The following is a 26038-nucleotide window of genomic DNA, read 5'->3' as shown; positions in this document are numbered from 1 at the left end:
TTGCTGCTTCGCCCTGGCAAATCGATCGCTTCGCATGTTGGCCTGCGCGCCCACATCTGCCCTCGTGTGAGACGCCTCCAGTGGCAGGTCCCCAAAGCTGATCGCTCCCACCAAGCGCTCTGACCCCAGCGGATTACAGAGGGTCCCGCGCAGGTTGCTGTCGGGAGGCGCTGGATGCTCTCGCACCAAGTTGGGATCGCTCTTACTCTGCACGTTCCTCTTGGATCTAATCTTTCACCGTGACGCGATCCCTTTCTGGAGGAGGGAGTCCTGCGGCGGCGGCGGCGGCGGCTAGCTTACACATCTCCGCTCCAGCCTCTGCTTCTCCCGCAGGCTGCTCTGTCCCCGTCTCAGCTGTTTCTCGCGTGCATGCGAGAGTGCCCCGTTCCCCCTGGCCCAGCTGGCGTCCCGGGAGCCCTGATGTCTTCATTGGACTCCCCGCAGTTGTTGATGGGGTGTCTTGCTCAGATTTCCAGGCAGGAGCTCAACCGCAGCACCCAGAGCCAGTTCTCGCTGCCAGGCGGCGCTTCGTGCGGTGCAGGCTGCGGCTGCGGCTGCCGCTGAGCTGGGACTCGGCTGCAGGGCAAGGAGCGGCGAGAACCGGGCGCTGCCTCTGCTCTCCGCAGGGACCGCGCACCTGCGGCGGCGGGGGGAGGGCGCACGGAGCGGTGCCGGCGGCAGCAGCCCCTTCCCCTGATCCGGAATTGTGAACTTTCCCCCTGCCCCCCTTGGAGGATCCCCGAGCTGAGCCACATGCATCCCTTGGCGGCCGGCCGGGCTTCCTGGAGTTAATGTCCGTGCTGGGTCCGACGAGCCCATCTGAAAGGTAAGGTGACGTTTCTGCCCTTGGCGAGGCGCTGGGGGTGGCTGCAGGGAAGGGGGGGCGGCAAAGGCTCTGGATCGCTGCCCTTGGCGAGGCGCTGGGGGTGGCTGCAGGGAAGGGGGGGGCGGCAAAGGCTCTGGATCGCTGCCCTTGAGGGCACAGGACGCATCCTGAGCACCCACGGGAAATAAACAGGTTTAATGTTCTTCCCCTCGGATCCTGGGAAGTAACCAGAGAGGCCCGCCTAGGCCACCTGGGTCAATGCAAACATCTGCGCCGCTCCCTGCAGTCCTCGCACCTGGGCGCCCTGCCCGGGCCCGCAGCCAGCGCCGGGAGTTTAAAGCTCCCCTTGCCCTCGGGGAGGAATTTCTGCCCTTCCAGGCGTTTTCCAAGCAGTGAGGATTCTCCTGAACCCCCGAGCTGGGACTGACACTGGGGGATGGAGACTCGGTGTCTCCCCAGCGCCGCTCGCCAGCCACGCCCCGTGCTGCAGCTCCAAGCACCTCCTGCCGCCGGCGTTTGTTCCCCGCCGGGCGCGGGTCCGCCAAACACGCTGCCTGGGCACGCGGTTGCTGGTGGCTGCGCGGCGCAGAAGCTGCGGCGGGAAGTTGAGGCACAAGGGCCCGAAGGCAGGAGCCGGCGAACCCGTTGCTGCCTTGTCATCCTCGCCAGCCTGCAGCGTCTCTTCCCAGCCTGCCAGAGCCGTGCGCCCCGCTGGAGGGGCTGGTGTGGCCAGGAGGCTACGTGTTTACACCGGAGTAAGCGATCCTGGAGGGACTCAGCCACGGACCGGGGCCCAGCAATCAACGCCGTCTAAACTCCCCATCCTCCCATGCTGCTACCGGGACAGCAGCAGCAAACCGGGGGGCTCCGCAGCACCTCGCTAAAGGCCGCTGAGGTCGAACTAAGACGTGTGCAAATAAACCCTTCAAACAGGAATCGTTTCACGCCCTCACAAAGCAATCGTTAGGCTCCCCACCCCGCCACCGTCTAAAATAGTGCACAGGCGGGAAAATAGCACGGGAAGAGTTTCCTTGCTGTGATTCATCCCACACTGGGAGGGATGTTTCCAGGGAGCTGACCGCTACCACCTCTGCTTGTTACATGATTCAATAGCCTGCTCATCGGAACTTCGCCAAAGCGTATTTGCAGAGGTCATTTTCTGCAGACAATGTACTAAGTCTGGAGCGGAACTTTTAAGAGCAAAACACAACTTTTGAAATCGCGGTATACGTGAAGAGGGGTGTTGAAGTGGCCACATGGTTTAGCACAGACCGTGTATCACCTATGCCGGTTTGCATCCCAGGATGCCTAGTTGTCCTTTACAAATGATTTTTGCTACCCGCTGGATGGGGCTGAAACGTGGTGCAGAGTTTTCCCCCAGCAAGCCATGCGGGATCACGTTCACTCCTGTGGCTTTCCAAAGAGTAGCCTAAAAATACACATTTCCCACTCCAAACATCATGCTGGGCTACACAAACATAGTAACGTCTCAGTCCCGTACTAGGTGGGCAAACCGAGCTATCGCAGTTCAAGCGGCCGGTTTACACTGCCCTCTAGCGCCGGAAAGGTGTGTGTCCTAACACACACTAGCAATGAGCAGGTTACTAATCCACCACCGGCCCCAGCCCCATTTGTGCCTTTCCATTTGGGGAAACTCTTCAAACATTCCTCATCACCTGAACTCCCGGTTTAGGGAACCTGGAATCGCTTTCCTTGCTGAAATTTCTTCTCCGCGTTAGGATTATTTCAGGGGAGCTGATGATTGCTTTGAATTTCTGTTTTCTTCTTTCTTTTAAAAACAAACCGACAAGGAATAGCGCACTGAAGGATTTGTTTTGAAAAAGGCACGCAAAGAAAACGACACGGATTTTGCAAATGGTAGAGAAAATGCGAGTTGAACTTAGACCTTCAAGAATGGCTCTGTCCTGTAAAGCAAGCTCGACAGGAGATGCGGTTTGATACAGATGCCTCTATCTTTATTATCTTTATTATGCATCCGAAGAAGTGGGCTGTAGTCCACGAAAGCTTATGCTCTAATAAATTTGTTAGTCTCTAAGGTGCCACAAGTCCTCCTGTTCTTCTTTTTATTATCAGAGGGGTAGCCCTGTTAGTCTGAATCTGTAAAAAGCAACAGAGGGTCCTGCGGCACATACTTGCGTCTGATGAAGTGGGCATGCACCCACGAAAGCTTATGCTCCAATACTTCTGTTAGTCTTAAAGGTGCCACAGGACCCTCTGTTGCTTGCTATCTTTATTGAAAATCTTTAATGTACAATGACAGGGCAATAACTGAACTTCAGGATGACGTTCTAGACCCACACTGAAGTCAACTGTAAATTTACCATATATTTCAAAGGGACCAGGATAGAAGCCTGTAAAAGTCTCTATAAAACTTCCGCATTCTAGAGAACACGCAAAGAGCTGCCCAGGACAGACAGGGATTGGGGAGCCTTGCTCATGCCCTGAGGATGTCTGAGGCGGAGGAAGGATTCAGATAAGGTAGCCCAGTTCTGAACGGGAGATTGGGGCTAATGCGTTCATACGACCAGAGATGGCAGCTCTGGTATTGGAAGCAGAAAGAGGGATTCTACCTAATGGGGGGAGAGCGAATTGGAATTTTTCTTTGTTAAATATTCCCCATTCCAAACCCTGCCGTGCAAATCCTCGGAGTGCAGAATGCAAATCCATTTGTTAAAACCCCTCCCATCGCGCAGAAAGGAAAACACTCAAATGGGGCATTCTAATTGAGTCAGAAGGGAAATCAGTTGCAGTTACATGGGGGAGGAGGGGTGAAAGCTTTAGGGACGCTGGTGTTTTAGGTGGTTCTTTGCTTTCAAATGTACCATGGCCCTGGAGCTGATAGATTTAACACAACGAATATAGTCCTTTATTACAGAAAGTGTGATCCTCTCATGACACGCTATCTGGATCCTACTCCTTCTCTGAATTACTCCCAAAATATTAAGGGAGGAAGGGCCTTGTTTAGGCTTTTTAAAGTTGTATGTGTTTTAATATATTTTTATGACAGCTGACAAATTATAAAGCGGCTTCAGGGAGCTACATTAATTTCTTATTTATATTACAATCAACATCCCTGGCTAGTAAGGGCTAAATCCAACTGTCTTTACTGAGGCAAAGTCTGACCGCAGAGGGGTCAAAGTAAGATTTGCCAGATCTGGCCCCACGTTAACGAAATCCGAATAAACCAGTTCCAGCGAGTTTCCTCTCCAAAGATACAAACAGGCGAAAGCTAACATCTGCTAAACAGGGAGGATGGAAATACACGCATCTGCCCAGACCTAGGTGTTTGCGAAAAGCGGAGAACTGGTTGGAGTGGAGTGGATGTAAATAAAGCAACAACATATTTCTTTCACATCTCTGGGAGCAGCCCCCTGACACCCCCCTGGTGCTCATAACATTTTACTATCAAAAGCCTGAAAGTTGCCAAATCCCTTCTTTGATGTAAAAGCCAATGTGGTGGATTTAAATTACAACGCGACTGGTTTTATAAAACATACGCTTAAATCCAACCCGGATTCCCATTACGAGCCACGACGATTTGTATCTCCGAAAGAGTTCGACCTGGCCTCCACCTACTCCCCTTCTCGTGCGCGATTATCAATCGGAACGTTTCAGTGTCTGCTAGACTTAATCCCGCCGCTCCCCTGCTTTCTAATCTCCTCCACACCGCCAGGTACTGGGGGTTTGGCTTTGGGGACGGATCAAAGGACAGGGATTTAGCGAGCCCGCGGGTGTCTGCCCTGTCCATTGCAAGGAGGCAGCGTGTCAGACGTTCCTTCTCTGCTCGTGAGCCGGAATCGGTGGGATGGGGGCAGCGTCTCTCCAGGACCTGCTGCGTTTCGTAACGAGCCCCGGCCCCTCCCCAAACCCTTTGGGTTTATTAAAAGGCCCCAAGAGAGGCAAACAGCCCCAGCGTTTTCTGGGCAGACCCTCGGTTGAGCTCCAGAGCGACACGGGCGAGCAGAGGGTTGGGTTTGTGTGACCCTCCCCATAAGAATCAGATCCGCTGGCAGGGCCGGCTGCTGGGGGTGAGGGTAGGGCCCTGGCAGCCCCCCGGTCTGTGCACGGCTCGGTTATGGGATTAACGCAGCAGGCTGGGCTGGAGCGAACCTTTCCCCCGGGGGAGTTGATCATTTTCACTCCAGCATCTGCGCTTGATCGAAGGCTTCTGAGAGCCCCCCCGGGGCTCGGGAGCCCAGGCGCAGGCTCTGGCACTGGGGGAGCCCGGAGCGCAGCGCAGAGCTAACCTTGTGTCTCCTCTTCGCCAGGGGCCGGTGTCGGAAGGAAATCTAAGATGAAGTTATGGGATGTTGTGGCTGTCTGCGTGGTGCTGCTCAGCACGGTCTCCACATCCCCGCTGCCCGCCGGTAAGACGCCTCCCGAGGGGCCCCCTTCAGTGGTAGAGGGGCCTGAAGACGATCACTCCCCCGTCAGCCTGCCGCCTCCCTATGCTGTGCAAAGTGACTGTAAGAAACGTTCCCCTTCATAGTCACCACTGTCTGTCTTACTAAACCCGCTTTCCAGTGTCTGACCCGGAGCGCGGGGAGCTCGCTGCGCGGAGCGCCCCATGGCTGTGTGACTGCAACTGGGGGGCGGGCGGGGGTTGGGGCATTTTAACTGAGGGGCAGTTGCTACACCTGCCCCCATCCCGTTTGCGTGGGTGTACCGAAGCGTTTGTTTAAAACCTGTTTTTCTATTTGTTGCTCCCCTGTGAAAGATCCATGCAAAGGAGGGGGAATTGCTGATCTGATCCCAAACAGGAAACACTTCTTGCCCCCGCTAATCCCTTTTCAGTTCTCAAAAAATCTCATTATGTATTGTTTGTATGACAGTAGCACCTAGAACCCTCAGACAAGATTGGGAGCCCATCCTACAAAGCACTGTACAAACAAGTAGGGCGGCTACTGACCTCATTTAATTCCCCCCATTTATTCCAAAATAAGATTGTCCACATCAGACTTACACTGAAATAAAAAAGGGTTTTAGGAAACTGATGTAGTTAAATCAGTGTAAGCCTGGCTGTAGACCAGCCCACAGTAAGAGACTGTTTACAATCTAAATTCTAGGTAATAATAAATAACAAAAGGTCTCCAAGAAAAGCATTTTCAGAAAGCAGTGTGATTTTTAAATACACACTGGTGCTCCTTTAAAGTTAGCATTAATATGACTCAATAAGCAGTGGCAACATACACAAGTTAATCATAGAAGTATTCAATTAACATGAAGGGCCTTGTCTTAAACCCATAAAAGCAAAGACCCAGAATTGAGACTGCCCACTTTGTCTTTAACTAATTCTCTTCTCTGTGTAGATACTGTAATTTATATGGTACAAGGATATAGCTCAGGGATCGGCAACCTTTGGCACGCAGCCCATCGGGGAAATCCGCTGGTGGGCCGGGATGCTTTGTTTACTTGCAGCATCCGCAGGTTCAGCCAATTGCAGCTCCCACTGGCCACAGTTCACTGTTCCAGGCCAATGGGGGCTGCGGGAAGTGGCGTGGGCTGAGGGACGTGCTGGCTTTCCGCTTCTTCCTTCTCTAATCTTCTGTCTTCTTTCTCATTTTCCTCCCATTGGAATCTTTCCCAGGCCTCACTCTCCTCTCTTTTGAGCTGACCCTCTTACTGTTCCATGAATGACAGCATCCTGTCTCAGTCCCTCATCAGATGCAAGTTGACCAAAAGAACTCCCTCCCCAGTTTTCTTCTTCTTGCACAGATTGCTGAGGCTTTATGATGCTGTGATCTTCCTCTACATTGTGGTACATGGAAAGGAGGGTGTATGTGCAGTGGAAGATTCCACAAAACCTCAGGATGCTGGCATTTGTGCCAGTCTCCCCTACTCTGAGCTGCAGCTGTTTCAGTTCTGTAGGAAGAAAAAAGCATTAAGAAGAAAGTTGTACTAGTAACTTTACAACGATGACAAGTTTGTCAGTTCAGGGTGGTGAGATATCAGTGTTCCATTGTTCTGGGTCCTACAAATGAGGCCTAGAACTATTTTGTATAACACCAGCCCCTCTATTAAGACATTTTAAAAAAATATTATTCCACCTATGCCGTCCATTCCACAGCAAGCAGAGGAGACAGACAGGCAGCAGAAGCATTAATCACTTACCCACTAGGTCTAGTCTATTTCCAGTATGAGAATAACCAAACTTCTCATTGTTGTTTGGGTATTTTGTAGACTAAGGAGTGAGATGTCCATCATGTGGGCCTTGTGTTTCAGGTGGATCATGGCACGATGAGTGAGCAGCATCTTCCAGAAGCGTAGAGCCCAGTGTAGAGCCAAGCAGAGATGGACGAAGGGTCTGCTCCAGTATATCAGTTCCTATGTTTCTACTAGGGAAATTATCCGCAGAAACCTGAGCAATATGTTCTTGCACTGTTCAAACCTACAATGGAAATCACAAATAAATGGGCCTGGGTGAAAAGGGAAGATGAGCATTGCTACTCACCCTGCGGTTAAAGCTGGATAAGTGAGTCTCTCAAACATTTTTTGTGTTCTTTTCCCAAGACTGGTGAAATATCCATGTTCAGAGAAACTCCTGTATTGGCTACATCGGTGAACCTGATAGCAGGGGTTTGCTGAGCTGGTTGGCTATGTGCTGATATTCCAGCCTAATAGTTAAATACCTTGATTCACTTTATGACTGTTTCTGTTTTAAAAATGTGTGGCATCTGGATGCCATTCTGAAAACACCGGGCTTAATAAGCTAACAATATCCAAGATGTGTCACTGCACTTCTGCCCAGAGTGGTGCTTGGGTTCCACCATAATAAGAAAGGGTGTAGGCAGAACTCAAAGTACTATCACTGGCATTTGAGTCAGGGTCTGAATTTTGATAGCAGGGCCTGAGGGAGTCTGAGTCATGATGGGATGAACACCATTAGTGTGTAGGCAGAGGGCATGCTGGTGTATTTCCATTTCACTGAAAGCTATTTTCACCATTACAATAACAAAAAAAAAAAAGTTCACTAGAGGTTTTGCCAATCGCTATTGATTTTATTTGGAAGGTGCTCATACAAATACAATATCGAGAGAGAGAGATCCAAGACTCAGGTTCTTTTTAATGGGTTCCCCTTCCACAGTTATCGTCCTTAATCTGCTCTCATGACTTTGGTCCCATTCTCTTCCACTCATCACTTAATATGTGTGTGTGTGTGTTCCCTCTCACACACATACGCATCCCAACACAAAAAATGGGTTGAACACTACCTGTAATGGGACTCAATGGCTTCTCCTCCTCTTTGTGGTTCTTCATCTTCCCTCTCCTCTCTGAAATAGCTCTCCAATATGCTGCCAGGAGCAATGGTTAGTCTGGTTCTGATTCAGCTCCCTAGAAGGAGGGGTACTTTGTCCAGCAGTGGCCTGATACATAGTTGGAGTTGTCAGCTCAGTTACACCAGGACTTTCATATTTTCATCTTTCCTCAATTCACTGCATCATTTTCTCCACAAGGTGCTCTGAGGTGCTGATAGTGCTCTGAGATCACAAGATTATGTAGCACCAAATTCAGATTGGCTTGAAAATTTCCCTTGCCACAGATTATGAGCAAGGTATTGACCTCTCAATCTGACCAGATGTACTGTGATGACCCCTCCATTTCAGATCAGTGGTCCTAGAGTAATGTGCACCAGCAGTCACAGGCTTCAGCTATATGATTAAAGTAGACACCGGCTTGCTCAATGTAGCCTGCACTAATTGCAGAGCATTTTAAATCAGCCCCCTGCTTCTTGATCATGTAACCAGCAGAGCCATATGGGATAGTTTGTAACGGGGGGGGGGGGGTAGAATTGCTGGAGGACATATACATATGGCACACGCAATACATAGGGCAATGCAGTGTGGGATATTTGGTTATAGCAACTGAGAGGAAGCTATCCTAGTCATATAGGCATGATCAAGGGTCCTATATGAGCAAGAGTGGCACACAATTAGCTTCTATAGATACTATGTACTGTGTGAACACAAAACACATTATAAATAGAACTATGCCAATAAGCGGATGCAAGATGTGGTCATATGGTTATGTTTGAAAGCCTATCTATGAAAAGAAAAGCTAGTGTTAGGCATATATATTTTGTAACTGGGTACCCCAACATGCTGTAACTGTAGGGTGAATGGGATCCCAAGTCACATAGGCCATTACCTACAATGTGATCACTGGCAGAGGGGGAGCACAGTGTAAGATCTAGCTGCATATTTAAAAAAGAAGAAAAGAAACAGTGGTAGAAGCTTCTCTCTGTAAAGAGGCAGAAGATGTTCTTATAAATTGCAGTACCTGAGGCACAGTGAGATTGTTGAATAGTGATTTGATTTCAGGGGTTTGTCGTGTGTTTCTTTTTAAAAGATAATTTAGTGTTAGGCCATTTAACATCTTTAGCTGGAGCATAGGCGCTGACTCCGTAGGTGCTCCAGGACTCAAGCACCTACTTGATAGGGGGTGCTCAGCACCTGCAGGGCTAGATTACTTTTTGTGGGCCCTGGCAGCCAGACTGTGACTCCACACCCCCACTCTGCCCTGAGGCCCCACCCCCGCTTGGCCTCTTCCCCCCCTCAAGGCCCTGCCTGCCATTTGCATGGGGAAGAGGGGAGTACCCACCCGCAAAAACAAAAGTCAGTGCCTGTGAGCTGGAGTGTTTTTATTTTCTATATTAGAAATACAGAGGAAATGTAGAATAGCCAGGATATGATATTGGAATGCAAGCTCTTCAGGGTAAGACTTGTCTTTATATTTTGATGCTATATAGAGATGAACCCATTGTTAGTGCTAAAAAATGATATGTTCTGATCTAAATATACTTTATTCTATATGCCACTTGTTAGACACGTACCATACCTAATACACCATCATTCCATTCTGTGTCAAATACAGTGTCTAATAAATACATTCCCATGGAAGGCGCTCAAAGAGTTAACATTAAAATGACCGAGTCCTTCAAGAGGAAATAAATATACAAGTATATATTTTTCTCCTTATTCATATTTTAAAAGTATATATTTACTTAAAGCATATTCAAGGGAAATTCTTGGAATTCAGCTGTTCAGATGACCATGAACCAAAAGACGGGAAAGAAGTTATATGGCTACTACAGTGTGATCCTCAAATGGATGCAGTTTAAAATATTGTCTAAACTGTTCTGATCTCCATTAGGACTGCAGAGACTAGAATTCAGAAATAATAATCTCTGCTGGACCTGCTTAAAAAAGATGTAGAGTTGCACAGGAATCTCATAATTCTGAGATAATATCCTAATGGCAATCAGTAAGATCGTAATATTAAATAATGCAGTTATATGAATCCTCAGTTTTATCAGAAATTAAAATAGAGTGGGTTTCAAAATGTTTAGTGGTGGCAAAAACAGTTAATCCTTGACACTGGAAAGATATAACAGGACTAGAATGGATCATCTTAGATATAAAAGATGCATCTAATGAAAAAGCGATATATGGCAAGCAGAATAAAAGGGAAGATTTCAATGAAACATGGAAACTATTCCCTAATTATAAAGAGGGAAAACAGAAGTAAACAAACTGCTAGATACTTGAGACAGGTTCATACAGGATATTCAGTTGCACAAAAAATGTTACAGGAAACTTAGCATGTTTTAAGGTAAAAGAATGAAAATGAACTATGCAATGATCGATTTTGTTATAAATTTCAGTAAAGATTTTTTAGAAGGGTATAAGGTCCCACCTCAACTCAGCTTAAGCATTTGCTTAATTGTCTCTCTTTTCAGCATAACACCTAAACATGTGCTTAACTTTAAGACTGTAATTACATTTCTTTGAAGTCAATGGGATTTAAGAACATGCATAAGTGCTGTGATGAGTAGGGATGGATTTAAGCATGTGTTTAAAGATGAACACTTAAGTGCTTTCCTGAATCTGGGCATAGCTGCAGAACAGCAGGGATTCCAAAATCTTTTCATAAGGCAGATTACATTTTAACAGAGAGATTTTCTTCTGGACATATCCCCTCTGATTCACAAATGGCACATACCACATTCCCTCCCATTGATAAATGTGAGGACCACCTCTGCTCCCATTCACAATCATGTAACAACTCTCTAATGACAGCAGTTGCCTAGCTGAAAAGGTTATATTAGGTCTGTATGTTTGGCCATATTTTAATACCGTGTGGAATCTGGGAAAGGATAAGAACCATCCTGTGAACAGACACCTCTCTGCAGATCACTATCAAGTGCTCCTTGGGCTACCAGTGGTCCATGGATCAGAGTTTGGGATGCCCTGCAGCAGAACATGTGGCACCTGTTTTAGTGCTATGCACTATTTATTGTAATAGTATGAAAACATTATCAGCTTGTATGCTAACAGTTTTCATACTGAGAAACATTCATGCTAACAGTATGTTCATTATCCAGACACAAACTGTAAAAATGCTGAAATTTGGAAAGTAAAAGAGCATCATAGAAAAAACATGTATTATTCATAATGCAAAACCATCACTGAAATCAGCTGAGATTCACAGAGTCAGGATTCAATCATGGCTTTGCCACAAGCCCGGTACATGGGGGAGTATGGTGGTGCACTGCTCCAGGAGCAGCCTGGTAAGCAGACTATGAAAGAGGCACAGTCTGCCTCCTGGCCCTTGTGCCTCTTCCTTGGGGATGTATCCTAAAAGAATATGGGAACTCAAAGCCAGAGCATATACTCCTGGGCCAGAATGCATTTCATTGATATTGACTAGATAGTATATATTTTAATTGGGGAGATAATTCTATTTTTTTTCGCCAATACATTTTTCACCTTGAATATGTGAACAGTAGTAGATTAGCAGCCAGGTCACTCTAGTGAGGGCTTTGATAACATTACTTGAGAGCTGAACTGCTGGAGGATTTTTATACCAGAAATCCAGGATGGAATTTCTTTGTATGGCCATCACAGACTACTCTCCCAGAAATCTCAGAACTGTGTCTGTTAGCTGGCTACATGCTCATTGCTATGAGTGCTGGCTAACAGCAAGAGGCTCATAGGTTTCAGGTACTGCTAGAGTAATAAACACCTATTTAAGGTTCTCAGATATCAGACTGATGAGATTGATATAGAAAATTGTGATGAAACAGAATATTCAGCTCACAGACATGGGAACCTGCCACTGGACATGTACTTCAGGGATACAGATTCCCATACTTGTTTTAGAACAATACAAGGGTTTAGAGAGGAGGAATGGTCCAGAGGCTAAGACATAAGAATGGTCATATTGGGCCAGACCAAAGATCCACCTAGCGCAGTATACTGTGGCAATGGACTGGGGTTCTGTTCCCAGCTCTATCACTGACCTGCTGTGTTACTTAGGGCAGGTCACCTCACCTCTATTTCTTCTCTCACCCTTTGCCTGTCTTGTCTATTTACATTGTAAGCTCTGAAAGGAAGAGATGGTCTCTTAGTATAGTACCTAGCACAGTGGGGCCTTGATTTCAGATGTGGCCTCTAGGTGCTACCACAATAGATGTATTAAAATAAATAATAATGCTTTTTCTGAAAAACTGTCACATTATAATTAGTTAAAAGTAACACTTTTCCGTACTATAAGCCTTAATAAAAATCTGTGTATCTATACTTATTCGGATTGGCAGGATGTACGTTCTTCAAAACTGGTACAACTATTGCCATTAGACAGTCATTCGGTAATGCCTCTTGCTCCCATACCTTCTTGTATATTTTTCCTAATGCTTTGATAGCACTTGCCCTGTTGACTTTTAGCAGCTTAGATGTTATATCGTCTATTCCTGCAGCTTTCCCATTTTTTAACTGTTCCACTGCTCTTTCTATTTTTTCATCTGACGGTGGTTCGGTGTTGATATCCATATGGCCTTGTATACTGTTTATCTGTTTACCTGTTTATCTAGATGTCCAGAATGCTTGCATTTGAATGAATACAAGGTTCAGCACTTTGTCAAAAATGCTCCGTCCATACTTTCAGCTCCACTTCAGAATTGTTGTTAGTTCAACAAATTAGCCTCTCTTCCTGCTAGCATCATTGGCCTGGTTGTGTTTCCATACAACTTAACCTTATTGTATATCATTTTCATATCTTGTTTTCTTCATGCTTCCTGTAGTTGCTGAGCGTCTTCTTTCCAGAACTTGTGCTTATCCAATCTTTGTGATTTCTTCATCACTTTATGCAATGCTGTAAGCTTATCACCAGTATTGGGAAAAATCATGATGTAAATAATTGTCAACAGATTATGACCAGGTTTTGGGGCAGCAGTAAGCACCATGTGGCTTCAGACCAGGCTGCAGTTGCATTGATCAGATATTCACAGTCTGACAGTTAATGGAAAAAAGTGAGAATGGGGATTAAAGACATTTGTTGTTTTCATTGACTTCACAAAGGCATTTGATTCAGTTTGGAGGGATGCATTACGGAAAGTAGTAAAATCATGTAGCGTTCCAGATAGGATAACTGTAATTATAAAAGTTATGTACAAAGATTCCTATAGTGCCATAAGAACTAGTGGAAAATTAAGCAATTGGTTCAAATCAAAGCAAGGGGACAAGAATTCACCTTTGTTTTCATCATTTCTTAAACTGGACATTAAGAATGATAGGTGATTTGGACGGTGTGACACTGGGTAATCTAGAGTTAAGCTCTTTAGTTTATATAGATAACATTGTACAATTGGCAGAAACGTTTGAATTAATGATGATACTCTAATTTGGAAAATTGGTGTAGTTGACTTTGACTTAGACTTACAATCACTTTGTCTTCTTGGCATATATTGTATCTTGGACAAGGGACAATAGAAGAATTGTTGAAATGCAGCAGCCAATGAAGTCACAGAACAAGTAAAATGTTATGTGTACTTAGGAAGCTTGATCAGTGCTGATGGTTCCATCAAGAACAAAGTTAAAAGAAGATGTGCTTTAGATACAAGTGCTGCATAGAAGCTGATGCACAGAAATTGATGAAATTATGGACTGATAAAAACATTACATTTAGTATCAAAAGTGAAAATTTATAAAACTGGTGTACTAACAATATTACTTTACCGTATGGAGGCAGTTGCATTAAAAGGAAAAAAACATTAGAAGGCTGAAGGCCTTCCACTTGGAAGATGGCAAGTGTAAGGTGAAATAATGTTAAGACCAACGAAGAGGTTAGAAGGAGAGTAAGATGTGAAATCGGTATGGATGTCAGGTACGCAGCTAACTCTGGGCTTGGTTGCTTGGCAACCACATGAGCTCTGCTGCCCATTAAACCCTCACTATGTGACTGTGTTCCCTGGTTGGACAAAAGAGCCAACAGATCACCATTTAAGCCTTGTAGGAACAGCAACACAATGGCTTTTCAATGTGTTCCATACCTTCAGCTGTGCCAGACCTGCTTCCAGCCCTAGTCCCTGCCTACTTCTGAACTCCTGGCTCTGATCACTAGAATGTCTTCTGACCATGACTCTGGTTCTGCTCTTTGGCTCTGTTCTGGTTCCCAACTCCTGGCTCTGACCATTGGCTTGTCTCCTGACCACAAGTCCAGTTCTGCCCAACAGATTTTGTTCCAACCACTAGGACACACCACCCACACCTCAGTGTGTGACAATGGGATTAGCAACAATTGAGAAAGATTATGATGGTGAGAATACTGCAGAAGACAAACAGATGATAGGATGCCAAAGAAAATAATGCAAATACAATCTGATCTAAAGGCCAACCACCAACTAGATGGAGAAACATTTTATGCAGGAATATGACCAGGCTGGACTTAATGAAGAAACAAGTCCTGGACAGGAATGAATGGTGACATTGTACTGCTTCCTGTGTCCGCAAAGATGTCCTGGGATGAGATGATGAAGAAGAAAGAAGAAAAATCTAGCTATCCAACAAAAGTATTTTTGCTGCTTGGACTAATCATATCACATACCAGTATCAAACTTAGGATCTGCAGCTGTCAAAACAGGGTCTCCTCCCACAGGGCTCAATTTTGCTCTTACTGAAGTCAATGGAGATTTTATGAATGGCTTCAGTTTGAACACTATTGGTCACTCAGATTGGCCAACTAGCGATCAACTGGTAAGCCAACTTACGAAGATTAGAGCCCTACAACCTCATCTAAACCTGATGGGACCCAGGTTTGGGTCAGCGTGGGTGGGAAAACAACTGGATTCTCTCAGGCTCAGGTTGGGGTAGGTTGGCTCGCCACTTCCTGCCTGCCTCACTCCTGCCATCCTGTGTTGCAGAGTGACCATGCCAGAGAAATCTCAGCACCACTCTGTAGTGCACATACAGCACAGCATGGGGCTGCTGCTGCACCAAACCCATGGGCAGAAAGTGGCATCAGAACTGATTCAGGTTCATGGTTGGGTCGGAAAACTACTCTACTCCCTTGTGCTTGGGTTGGGTTGTGTGGGATTGGGTCCAGTTTGGGTCTGCATCAGGCCTCAAAATTAGGCCTGAGAAGTCCTCTATTGTAGACCTCTCACCTTGAACAAGTTTGTATCTACTTTACCCAACTCTCCTGAGCATGTTTTTCCCTAACACACCCACAGATGACAGCAAGTGAAGTTTAGCAAATGGGATTTTTCTGTCACTTCTCTTTGGCCATATCTATACTTACTGGGGATAGATGCTGCTGCAATCGATGCAGTGGGGATCGATTTAGTGGGTCTAGTGAAGACTCGCTAAATCAGCCACAGAGTGCTCTCCGGTACTGCACCAGAAGAAGAAGAGTAAGGTAAGTCGACGGGAGAATGTCTTCATCAACGCAGCGCAATATAAACACCGTAATAAGTCAACCGAAGCTACGTCAATTCCAGCTATATTATTCATGAAGCTGGAGTAGCGTAACTTAGGTCAACTTACCCTGGTAGTGTAGACAAGGCCCTAGTTCAGGAGCTCCCAAACTTCATTGCACCATGACCCCCTTCTGAAAACGAAGTTACTATAAGACCCCGGGTGGGGGGACAGAGCCCGAGTCCTGCTGCCCCAGGTGGGGAGGGGGGAGAGGAGGCTGGAGCCCAAGCCCTGCCGCCCCAGATGGGGGGGGAGAGGGGGTCAGAGCCCAAGCCCTGCTTCCCCGGGGGGGGAAAGGCCAGAGCCCGAGCCCTGCTGCCCTGGGTGGGGGTGGAGCTTGGGCTTCAGCTTCAGCCCTGGGTTCCAGCAAGTCTAATGCTGGTCCTGGAGACCCAATTAAAATAGGGTCCCAACCCACAGTTGGAGAACTGCTGCCCTAGTTTCCTTCTTTTACTGGAAACAGATGGAATCTGATTTTCTCGCAAGTACTGTGAACTGAGAAGCACAGTTGAGGAGGTAGAAAGATTACGGGAAACAAATGAAAACCCTGTAAAAGGCTGAACACAAACTTAAAAATATGAATTAATAGGCAGATTAGCGATAACTATCAACTGATTTATTGATCATACCCTGGCATATGATGGGCCTTCAAGCTCGTGAGCTATAAAGAGAAAATCTTTGTAACCATAAAAGGAAAAATTACAAAAGCTATTTTAATTCAGTACTTTTTCTAATACTGGCTCATTGTATCTGACATTAAAAGGCCTAGGAGTCAGATGCATCAGGATACTTAACACTTCACCTTGATGAGAGACAGGTGACACCAATGACAGTGTCGGTTTCTATGGGAATTCTAAGTTACAGGAAAGAATGTAATGTCTCTTTGTGAGCTGGCAAGTCAGTGAATAAGGTAATGAACTAGAACAGTATTAATCATTTAAAGACAAATTGACCTTGACATCTTTGATGTTATATTTTTTAATGAATACAACTGACATGTTTCTGTTTCACCCCTTGCCCCACACATTTTCATGCAAAGCATAAAAGCAAAATCAGTCTTCAGACTGGTGTTATTTTAATTGTTTAAATCCTGATAACTTTTCAGCATAGATAGGTTAGTTTATTTCCAGGGATTCGGTTCTAATTTCTGCTTGATAGGCTTATTACTGAAAAATATTTCTAAATGAGTCTTTTTTCCCACTTCACAACCCATTTCTTTCTAGCTTATAAATGTATGCAACAGAATGATCAAAATGCTAGCGAGGCTAATGGGAGAACAACCGGACCCTCTCGGACTCACCATGGTCAAAATAGAAGTAGAGTTTAAGTTGAGAGGGTCCTGAACTAAAACTTTGGACCTTATTTTGGTAGAAGGAGCCTTTGAGCCAAACCCAGGTCTGGATCTGAAATTTGCAAATAACCCCTATCATTATAATGGGCTGAATCAAACCCCCTGAACTTTGGGGGTCATAATGTAAATTGTGTTTGGTGTTTAGAGATGGTAACACAACAACCATTTAAGATACGTTAAAGAGCTATGCAAACAGGGCCGGCTTTAGGCCAATTCCCGCGATTCCCCGGAATCGGGCCCCGCGCCTTAGGCGCCTTTTAAATTTTTTTTTACTTATCCGGCAGCGGTCCGCTCCGGGTCTTCAGCAGCACTTCGGCGACGGGGGGGGTCCTTCAGTGCCGCGGAAGATCTGGAGACGAGTAAAGGACCCCCCGCCGCCGAAGTGCCACCGAAGACCTGGACCGCCGCCGGGTATTCGAGTCAGGCCCCGCAGGTCCTAAAACCAGCCCTGTATGCAAAATGCGAGTTAACATAGAGAGTAAAAAATTATGTACAGAGTTACGAACACCAGCGTTACGAACTGACCAATCAATCACACACCTGGAAGTACACAATAAGGCAGCACCAGAGACCAAAAAAACCCCAACCAAACAAATACAGTACTGTATGGTGTTAAATGTAGACTATTAAAAATAAAGAGAAAGCAGCGTTTTTCTTCTGCATAGTAAAGTTTCAAAGCTGTATTAAGTCAATGTTCAGTTGTGAACTTTTGGACCATGTTTTGTTCAGAATTACAAACATTTCAGAGCTACGAACAACCTCCATTCCGAAGATGTTCATAACTCTGCGATTCTATTGTAGATAAGTATACAAAATTATTTCTTTCCTAAAATAATTGTATGGACCAGAAAAAATTGTTTCCATTCAAAATTGCATGTTAGTGAAAAGGCATCTTTTACAGAGAACTATTTTGCAATAAGTGGGATTTAAGCCTTTTCTCTAAAACCTGATGGCCAAGATTTTCAAAAGTGAGCACCTAAGTTAGGCTCCTACATAAATAAGTGATCAGATTTTCAAAAGTGCTGGAGATCCAGCTTCTCCCAATGAAATCAATTTCTGGTCACTTTTGCTTTGAGGGTTTCTTGTACTAATACTCTTGTCTGGGTTGTCACCACTGCAGGGGAATGTTTTCAAAAAAAATCTGTTGACAGTGGAATTAAAAGATTAGCTTTATAAAACCTAAATTTTGTGCCAGATTTTCTCTGATAGTTTCCCATTAAAGACAGATGGGGCAATTTAGTTTCTGTCTTCTTTGGAACATGGCCGTGTTGGAGTCTGCTGTTCCAAAATGACATTTGGACCTACTTTATTTATACATTCTTCTTGTATGCAGTATAAATTGTTTCTTAAAAGGGGCTCATCGCCAAATACAATCCTCTCTGGCACTTGATGCCTCAAATCAACTAGAAATGCAGACTTGGGGAATGTAGTGGAGAACTTGCCCAGAGAACATGATGATCCTCTGAGAGCCATGGAGCAGAACTCTTTGGTGGCTCTCTATATAGGAAAATGAGTGGGGCCATTGTTGTTTGGCTGAGGGAATGTGTGGCTATCAGTGTGGCCAACTCTCACAACTTTATCATGAGTCTCATGGTATCTGATGTATATGTTAAAGCCCCAGCTCCTGAAGACAAGTGATTAGATGAAAATCTCAGGCTTCATTTAAACAAAAATAAGTACATTTCTAAAACTTACCCTAATGGTTGTGGTAAAAGCATTGCCTGAGTGTACCTCAAAGTCTCAAAAAACAAAAGGCAAATAAAATGAACCCACCGCTTATGATTTTTGGGGATCCAACTCAGGACTGATGCTGCAGCTTTAGCGTCACCCACTAATACTGCTGTTGGCAGCCCTAGCTGTATGAGTTGGACTGCAGTTCCAGCTGCCTCCAACAGAGGCTGCTCTGCCTGGGCAGAGCTGAGAAGCAGTAGCCCATGTGGGCAGGAGAAGCTGCAGGGAGAGTGCTCGGGGGCAGCACCTGCTCCCTGCCCCTTTCACTCCCCTACAAAATGCTGCACGCTGCAGTCCATCCACTGCATTGGGCTCCTTATATGGGGGTAGGAGAGAGGAAGGGACATTGTCCTGGGATGGTGGTGAGGGTGGGGGCAGCTGGGCGGGCACATGTCCAGAGGAGGGACAGAGCAGGCAGGGGATTGAACCCATTGGATGGAAGGAGCTGAGTGGGAGGGAGCTGATCAGGGGCAGCACCTGAGTGGAGAGAAGGGGATAGTGTCCAGGGTAAAGAGCTACTGAAAGTTCCCAGGGCAGGAGCAGGGAGGGTTTAGGGGAGTCTGCCCAGGGAGAGGTGGCATGAGGCCCTCCAGCAGTAAAGGGAAGCAGGATATGTTCAACACCACCCCCACCGTTGTGTTTATTTTTGTGTTTCAGAGTAAGTTCGATAAAATGTACATGCTGTGCACATGCATACACACAAGTAATTCCCACCATAAGTTCAAAAATCAGAAAACAGGCCTCAGAAATGTGATGTAAAAATAAAATAAATCTCATGATTTTTAAGTAAGTTTCATGATTTTTGGAGTCATCATTTTTGAACTTGCAGGGTTCGCAACACTGCTGATTCTGTTACCACAAGCCTCACATACAGGGGCCTGTTGAATTGGATGGTCCTTTCTCCTGCATATAGACTGTAGGTGAGACTGCAAACCAGATACACAGAAGCCCTACACCATACTTTGAGCTTGGAAGGAGGATTTTTAAGAGCATAAATGCCCACATATTTCCCCCATGCATAGCCCTTTTACTCAGGCTCTGTGTATGTATGTTCTAGTCTATATAAATTCTTGTACCTCGTTCACCACCATAATATCTGCGCACCTTCCAGTTGTGCATTAAGCAACATAACTAACAGAATCATAGGACTGGAAGAGAGCTTAAGAGGTCATCTAGTCCAGTTGCCTGCACTCATGGCAGGACTAAGTATTATCTAGACCATCCCTGAAAGGTGACCTGCTCTTAAAAATCTCCAATGATGGAGATTCCACAACCTCCCTAGACAATTTATTCCAGTGCTTAACCACCTTGACAGTTAGGAAGTTTTTCCTGATGTCTAACCTAAACTTCCCTTGCTGCAATTTAAGCCCATTGCTTCTTGTTCTATCCTCACCGGTTAAGAAGAACAATTTTTCTCCCTCCTCCTTGTAATAACTTTTTATGTACTTGAAAACTGTTATGTCCCTCTGTCTTCTCTTTTCCAGACTAAACAAACCCAATTTTTTCAATCTTCCCTCATAGGTCATGTTTTCTAGACTTTTAATCATTTTTTTGCTGTTCTCTGGACTTTCTCCAATTTGTCCACATCTTTCCTGAAATGTGGTGCCCAGAACTGGACACAATACTCCAGTTGAGGCCTAATCAGTGCAGAGTAGAGCAGAAGAATTACTTCTCATGTCTTGCTTACAGCACTTCTGCTAATACATCCCAGAATGATGTTCACTTTTTTTGCAACAGGGTTACATTGTTGACTCATATCTAGCTTGTAGTCCACTATGACCCCCAGATCCCTTTCCTTCCTAAGTGGAATACTTTGCGTTTGTCCTTATTGAATTTCATCCTAACATCTGTCACATGTTTATTCTCTCATCCTCTCTCCAGGGGGAGAAGTGTATGCAGTGGAATTCCTGTTTGGTAGGAGTGTTAAAAATATATAAATATACATGTTGCTAAGTATTTCTGTTAGAGAAGGCAGGTCAAAGAAATGCACCTTGCACTTACAGAGAAAGGTGGTAAGATTTGGATGGTCGTCAGTTCCTGGAGGAGTTCATTCCACAGACTTGGACTGGCCCCAGAGACAGCTCTGTCTCCTGCACAGATGAGCTTTACTTTATTGTAGTGAGTTCCATTGTGCCACAGGAGTGAAGTTGTCAACTACGGTCTTCATCTGGGCACTTTAGGCAGTTTGTTAGATATCCTGGGGCCCAGGTCAATGAGTACCTTGAAGATAAGGACTAAGAACGTGAACTTGATTCATATTCTGTAGGGAGCCAGTGTGGAGAGTGGAGGATAGGTCTGGTGTGTTTGTGGTAGCCTGTGTTGAGGAAGAGATGTGCTGCAGCGTTCTGTACTAGTTGGAGTTTCCTAAGTGCTGAAGTCTTTGTGCCCAGATGTATTGCATTGCTGTAGTCCAGCCAAGAGATGAATAAAGTGTGAATAACTGAGGCCAAGGCATTATTCACCAGGACAGGACGGAATCTCCTAGCCAACCAGAGACAGTAGAAAGCATTACTCACAGATGCTGTTATGTGAGAGCTTGGGTCAGTGAGGCACCCAGGAGCATGCTTAAACTATGGACTGAATTGACCAATTGTGGGTGTGTATCTTCAACCAAAGGAGACTGCACTGTGGCTGCAAACTCTTCAAAATGCTTTTCTCTGCCCACCAGCAACACCTCTGTCATGCTCAGCTTTAGCTTCAACCAGTTGGTCTTCATCCATGAACTGATCCCATCTAAGCACTGGACCATCTTGGTGGTGACGGTGTGGTTCTGTGTTGGAGAAGGAAGTGTACAGCTGTGTGTGTGTTTAAGGATCTGACCCTCTGAAAGCAACTTCACAGGTGGCAGTCTGCACTGGCATCTGTGAAGATTTTGTCAACACAATCCCCTATCATCCTGCATGTCATCCAGCTGTTGAGAGGAGAATCCACAGATATCTTCCTTCTGATCCTTGCAAAGGATGCATGCCTTCAATGACTAAAGTTCTGGCACTGTGCATGAGGCAAGAAAGTTCTCACTCCTGTGCTATATTTATGTGTTTAGATTAAATAATAAAATGATGCCCATACAATGGCTCCAGTCACCCCTTCACTTAGGCTATGTCTACCCATGCTATGCTACTCCAGTTTTGAGAATATTGTAGCTGGAGTCGACGTACCTTAGGTCGAGTTACTGCGGGGGGTGAACGGGAGAAACTCTCCCGTCGACTTACCTTACTCTTCTCATCGGGGGTAGAGTATGGGGGTCGACTGGAGAGCGATCTGCTGTCAATTTGGCAGGTCTTCATTAAACCCGCTAAATCGACTGCCAATGGATTGATCTCAGAGCATTGATCCTGGCTGCAGTATAGATGTAGACTTAGTTAAGCTTACAGCATAATAACTTGAGCTTGTTGAAAGTCAGAATTTCTATCCCACTGGAAATGCCAGAATTTCAAAATTGGTTTTGTTTCCAATTGATATGAAAAGTTGAAATCTCAGAATTTTTCATGAAATAAATTATTCCTAAAATATTTAGTTTCAGCCTATCAAAATGTTTCATTTTGATATATTGTACACCGTGACCCGATATAACACAAATTCAGATATAACGCGGTAAAGCAGTGCTCTGGGGGGGCAAGTTCATTGAAGGTTTCACCTATAATGCGGTAAGATTTTTTGGCTCCCGAGGACAGCGTTATATCGAGGTAGAGGTGTATTATAGCATATCAGAACATAAAAGTCAAAATGAAATGTTTCAATAATTTCCCATGAAAATTTTAACAAAATTGATACATTCCTGTGAAATGTTTCAATTTTGGCAAATTATTCTCTGACAGAAACTGTTCCACGTGAAAATTTTCAACCAGCTCTAATAATAATATCCTCAGCTACATCAAAAAGCAAGCATTTAGCCAGGGGCAATAACTCAACTTGACCAGTCAGTTAGCTACAGACAGCTCCTTTCTACCATTGCCATCATTCCAGGAGCATATCCTTTACCCACTGTTAGTCTTTCTAATCAGAATGATAATCAGAGGGAACCCTTATCTACAGTAGACTAGGAAGGTCTATGTGACCCTTCTACAGTAGGTCTGCTTATCTAACATTTATACCTTGTCACATTTTTCTTTCCCAGTTTTTGGACCCTGCTATGTATACTTTTTGAAATACACAACTGATAGAATAGCTTCCATAGGCCTGACATTTTGTTGAATTATAATATTGGTCAAGTTCTAGTGGACTTTGATTAAAACATCGAGGACAAATAAAAATGGCCATCCACTTCTAACAAAACCTGTTCTCTCTTTCTTTTTCAAATAGCTAACATGCCAGAGGATTATCCAGATCAGTTTGACAATGTAGTGGACTTTATTCAAGCCACTATAAAAAGACTCAGAAGGTCACCAGATAAACAAACTCCAATTTTTTCTAAACGGGAGAGAAGTCGGCAAAATGCAGCTGTTAATACAGAGAATTCCAGTAAAAAGGGACGGCGAGGTCAAAAGGGCAAAAATCGAGGTTGTGTCTTAACAGAAATACATTTAAATGTGACTGACTTGGATTTGGGATATGAAACCAAAGAAGAGCTGATTTTTCGGTACTGCAGTGGATCTTGTGATGCAGCCGAGACCACATATGACAAAATTTTAAAAAATTTAACCAGAAAGAAAAAGCTGGTCAATGATAAAGTGAGGCAAGCTTGCTGCAGACCCATTGCCTATGATGATGACCTTTCATTTTTGGACGATAACTTGGTTTACCATATATTGAAAAAACATTCCGCTAAAAGATGTGGATGTGTCTGATTTTTTTTTTTTTGAGATTAATACAATATTGCATTCCTACTACAATGCAAAGAACAGGACCAAGGTTCCCAAGGAAACGTCTGTTCAGAACTGAGAAAGAGGACCAAGGATGCAGGAAAACAGATGTCATGGGAGCCTGGTAGGACAAGATCCAGCACAGAGAACTGGACAGGATAGAAAAGTTGGAACTTTTAATTTCTACAGGAAAGCAAATAAAAGGCATCAAAGCTCAGGGGTGGAGTTTCAGAATGGATGGGTGGAGGTTGCTATCACTATTTCATTTGACATGGTCCACTATCAACGAGAGTTGAATCAGCTAGGAATGTGCTTAAAAACACAACCTATTAAATATCATGCCTTGTTCTTATTTTTTATTAAGTTTAGTTATAAAAACTGGGGTAGCATTAATAATGGTAAGCTTAAGTGGTATTTGCTTCACTCCAATATACACCCTAATATTGCCTGTTAAAAGATTATTCCAAAACACTGGAGATAACTTTTTTATTACATAGTATATGTGCAAGGTTAAATCAGGCAAGTGTCAAAATTAATCAGCTAAAGTTCATCCGGGGAAAATCAACACAAAACAAAACAGTTTCACTTATTGTTTGATTTAGGCTATTTCCATCTCACATTTCTTCAAAACAGTTAAGTATCAGATTTAATTCTTCTATTACCTCTGAAAACACGTTGTGTTTTTAAGCACTCACTCCTAGTAGAATAATAGAAACAATGAGCCTGGCCTACACAAATGCAAAATGTGTTTCTTTTGGTTTACAAAGGACTAATGTCACTTACATAACTCCTTTAATATTTGGTCATTGTGAGTGAACAGACTACTTGATGCAATGCATCCATTCAAAGACATAAATATACAGAAGATATTTATTGAGATTTAAGTTATTGTTATTTATTACAGTTCACTAATGAGTTTCCGTTCCTTATTTATTAAAGTTTTTTTCAAAGGTGCCAAAGTGGAATGTGCTCGCAAGATACAAAGACAGTTAAGCTGGGAACAAGGGGCCATGCTTTTAAAAGTATTAACAGTTAACTTGAAAGCAAAAAATCACTTACTTTACCTTTTTTAACAAAACCCTGTTTAAAATCTCAAAATAGAGGGCCAAAGTCTGCAACCCATATTCATGTTGAATAACATTTATGTGAGCAACTCCATTACTACCCGAATGAGTTAGTGACACTCCACATGAGTGCAGGTTGCAGAATGGGGGCCATTATTATCAATTTGTTAGAAAAAGTAATTATATTAATATTATAATGTTGATGCAGTTTTTCTCACAAACACTTCTTCTGCCAACTGACCTCACAAGTATGATTGACAAATGAAGATTAATCACACTTTTGTCATTTTAATTTCATGTTATATTTGTTTTTTCTTTCCATATTTCCATATAGAAAAGGTTAAATCCCTTTTTGTAGTTAGTCCTGGATTTAATGTAGACTGAAGGTAAACAAACTATTTTGTTAAATAACCAAAGTGTTTTGTATAATTTTCTGAAACATTACAGGATTCAACTGGCATAGTAAAAACCATTTTAAGTTTTCATCTAAGATACTGCTTTAAGGTGAAGGAGGTTATGTATCAAAGGGATTAGCACAAGTTATGAAGTTGGAGGTTTATTTATTAAAGATTAGCAGAAGTATGTTTATACTAGACATAATAGACAACTGAAGTGAAGACTTGACTCCCACAAAAACAATATCCAACCAAGAATCTACTGAACAACAACAGCGGTTAGGATCATAATTTATCCAATCCATGTAACGACTCCATACTTATTCTGTTCCTTTTAAGTACATGGAACCTGCACTGATACCAGTGGGGAAGGTCCCATGGTTGCGGGGGAAGAAAGAAAGGAAAAAACACACAAAGATCCACCATCGTGTGGCTTAAAGGAGAATTTTGCCCTAAATCAAGTTTCTTCACTAAGGTCCCAATCCTGCAATTGATAAGTGAGCACAGTCATCTTCATGAGCTCTGAATGCATGGCAATTCACCACATGCAATCAATTGCAGGATTAGAATCTAAGGCCCGACTCCAGCAAAGCACTCAAGATCATGAATAGTCCCCATGGAAGTCATTAAGCACGTGTTTAAGTGCTGTGCTGGGTCAGGGGATTAACCACTGTGTTGGGCAGCGTACAGCAGTCAAAGCATCATCTGCATTACTTGCATAGTACAATCCTGGCTGTGTGATGAGTCAAAACTCAGAAACACGGTGGTTAGTTTAGGCTAGCTTTGAGCACAGAAATGATAAGTACTTTATCACTTGCTATGGTACTTCATTGATGGTTGACAGCTTGCCTCAAGCAACAGCCTAAATAGGCTTTAATTATAGCAGGTCACTATGTTCAAACTACAAAGGGTAAAGTTTGTGATTTTTTAAAAAACTTATCATCAAGAACAGGAGTATGATTCTCTGGAGGTTTTTACTTCACCTACAATTTATGTCTCAGTTATTAGTGTTAATCAACCAAAGTTCTCTACAGACTTTATTTTTGTACAATATTCATTTTATAACTTTTTACAAAATAAAACTCATTTCTATTGTTG

The 26038-nt window shown here is 44.0% G+C and overlaps 1 protein-coding gene across 3 annotated transcripts; it reads left to right on the top strand.

The window, feature by feature from the left end:
• Window positions 1-26038, top strand: GDNF (glial cell derived neurotrophic factor). 3 transcript variants are annotated; one of them, XM_042844063.2, is made up of 3 exons: window positions 1-826; window positions 5116-5214; window positions 22982-26038. In XM_042844063.2, exons 2-3 carry the CDS (start codon window positions 5142-5144, stop codon window positions 23464-23466), a joined length of 558 nt encoding a protein of 185 aa, XP_042699997.1. In that variant the 5' UTR covers window positions 1-826; window positions 5116-5141; the 3' UTR covers window positions 23467-26038. The 3 variants fall into 3 exon arrangements, with proteins under 3 accessions (XP_042699997.1, XP_005282193.2, XP_065454946.1); XM_005282136.4 differs by having other exon boundaries at window positions 2-826; window positions 5116-5313; XM_065598874.1 differs by lacking the exon at window positions 1-826 and adding an exon at window positions 3089-4875 and having other exon boundaries at window positions 5116-5313.

The sequence above is a fragment of the Chrysemys picta genome, chromosome 6, assembly GCF_011386835.1.
Source record: "Chrysemys picta bellii isolate R12L10 chromosome 6, ASM1138683v2, whole genome shotgun sequence".
Taxonomy (NCBI): Eukaryota; Metazoa; Chordata; order Testudines; family Emydidae; genus Chrysemys; species Chrysemys picta.
The sequence above is the reverse complement of the archived record's forward strand: the minus strand, read 5'-3'. Positions and strand labels throughout refer to the sequence as shown.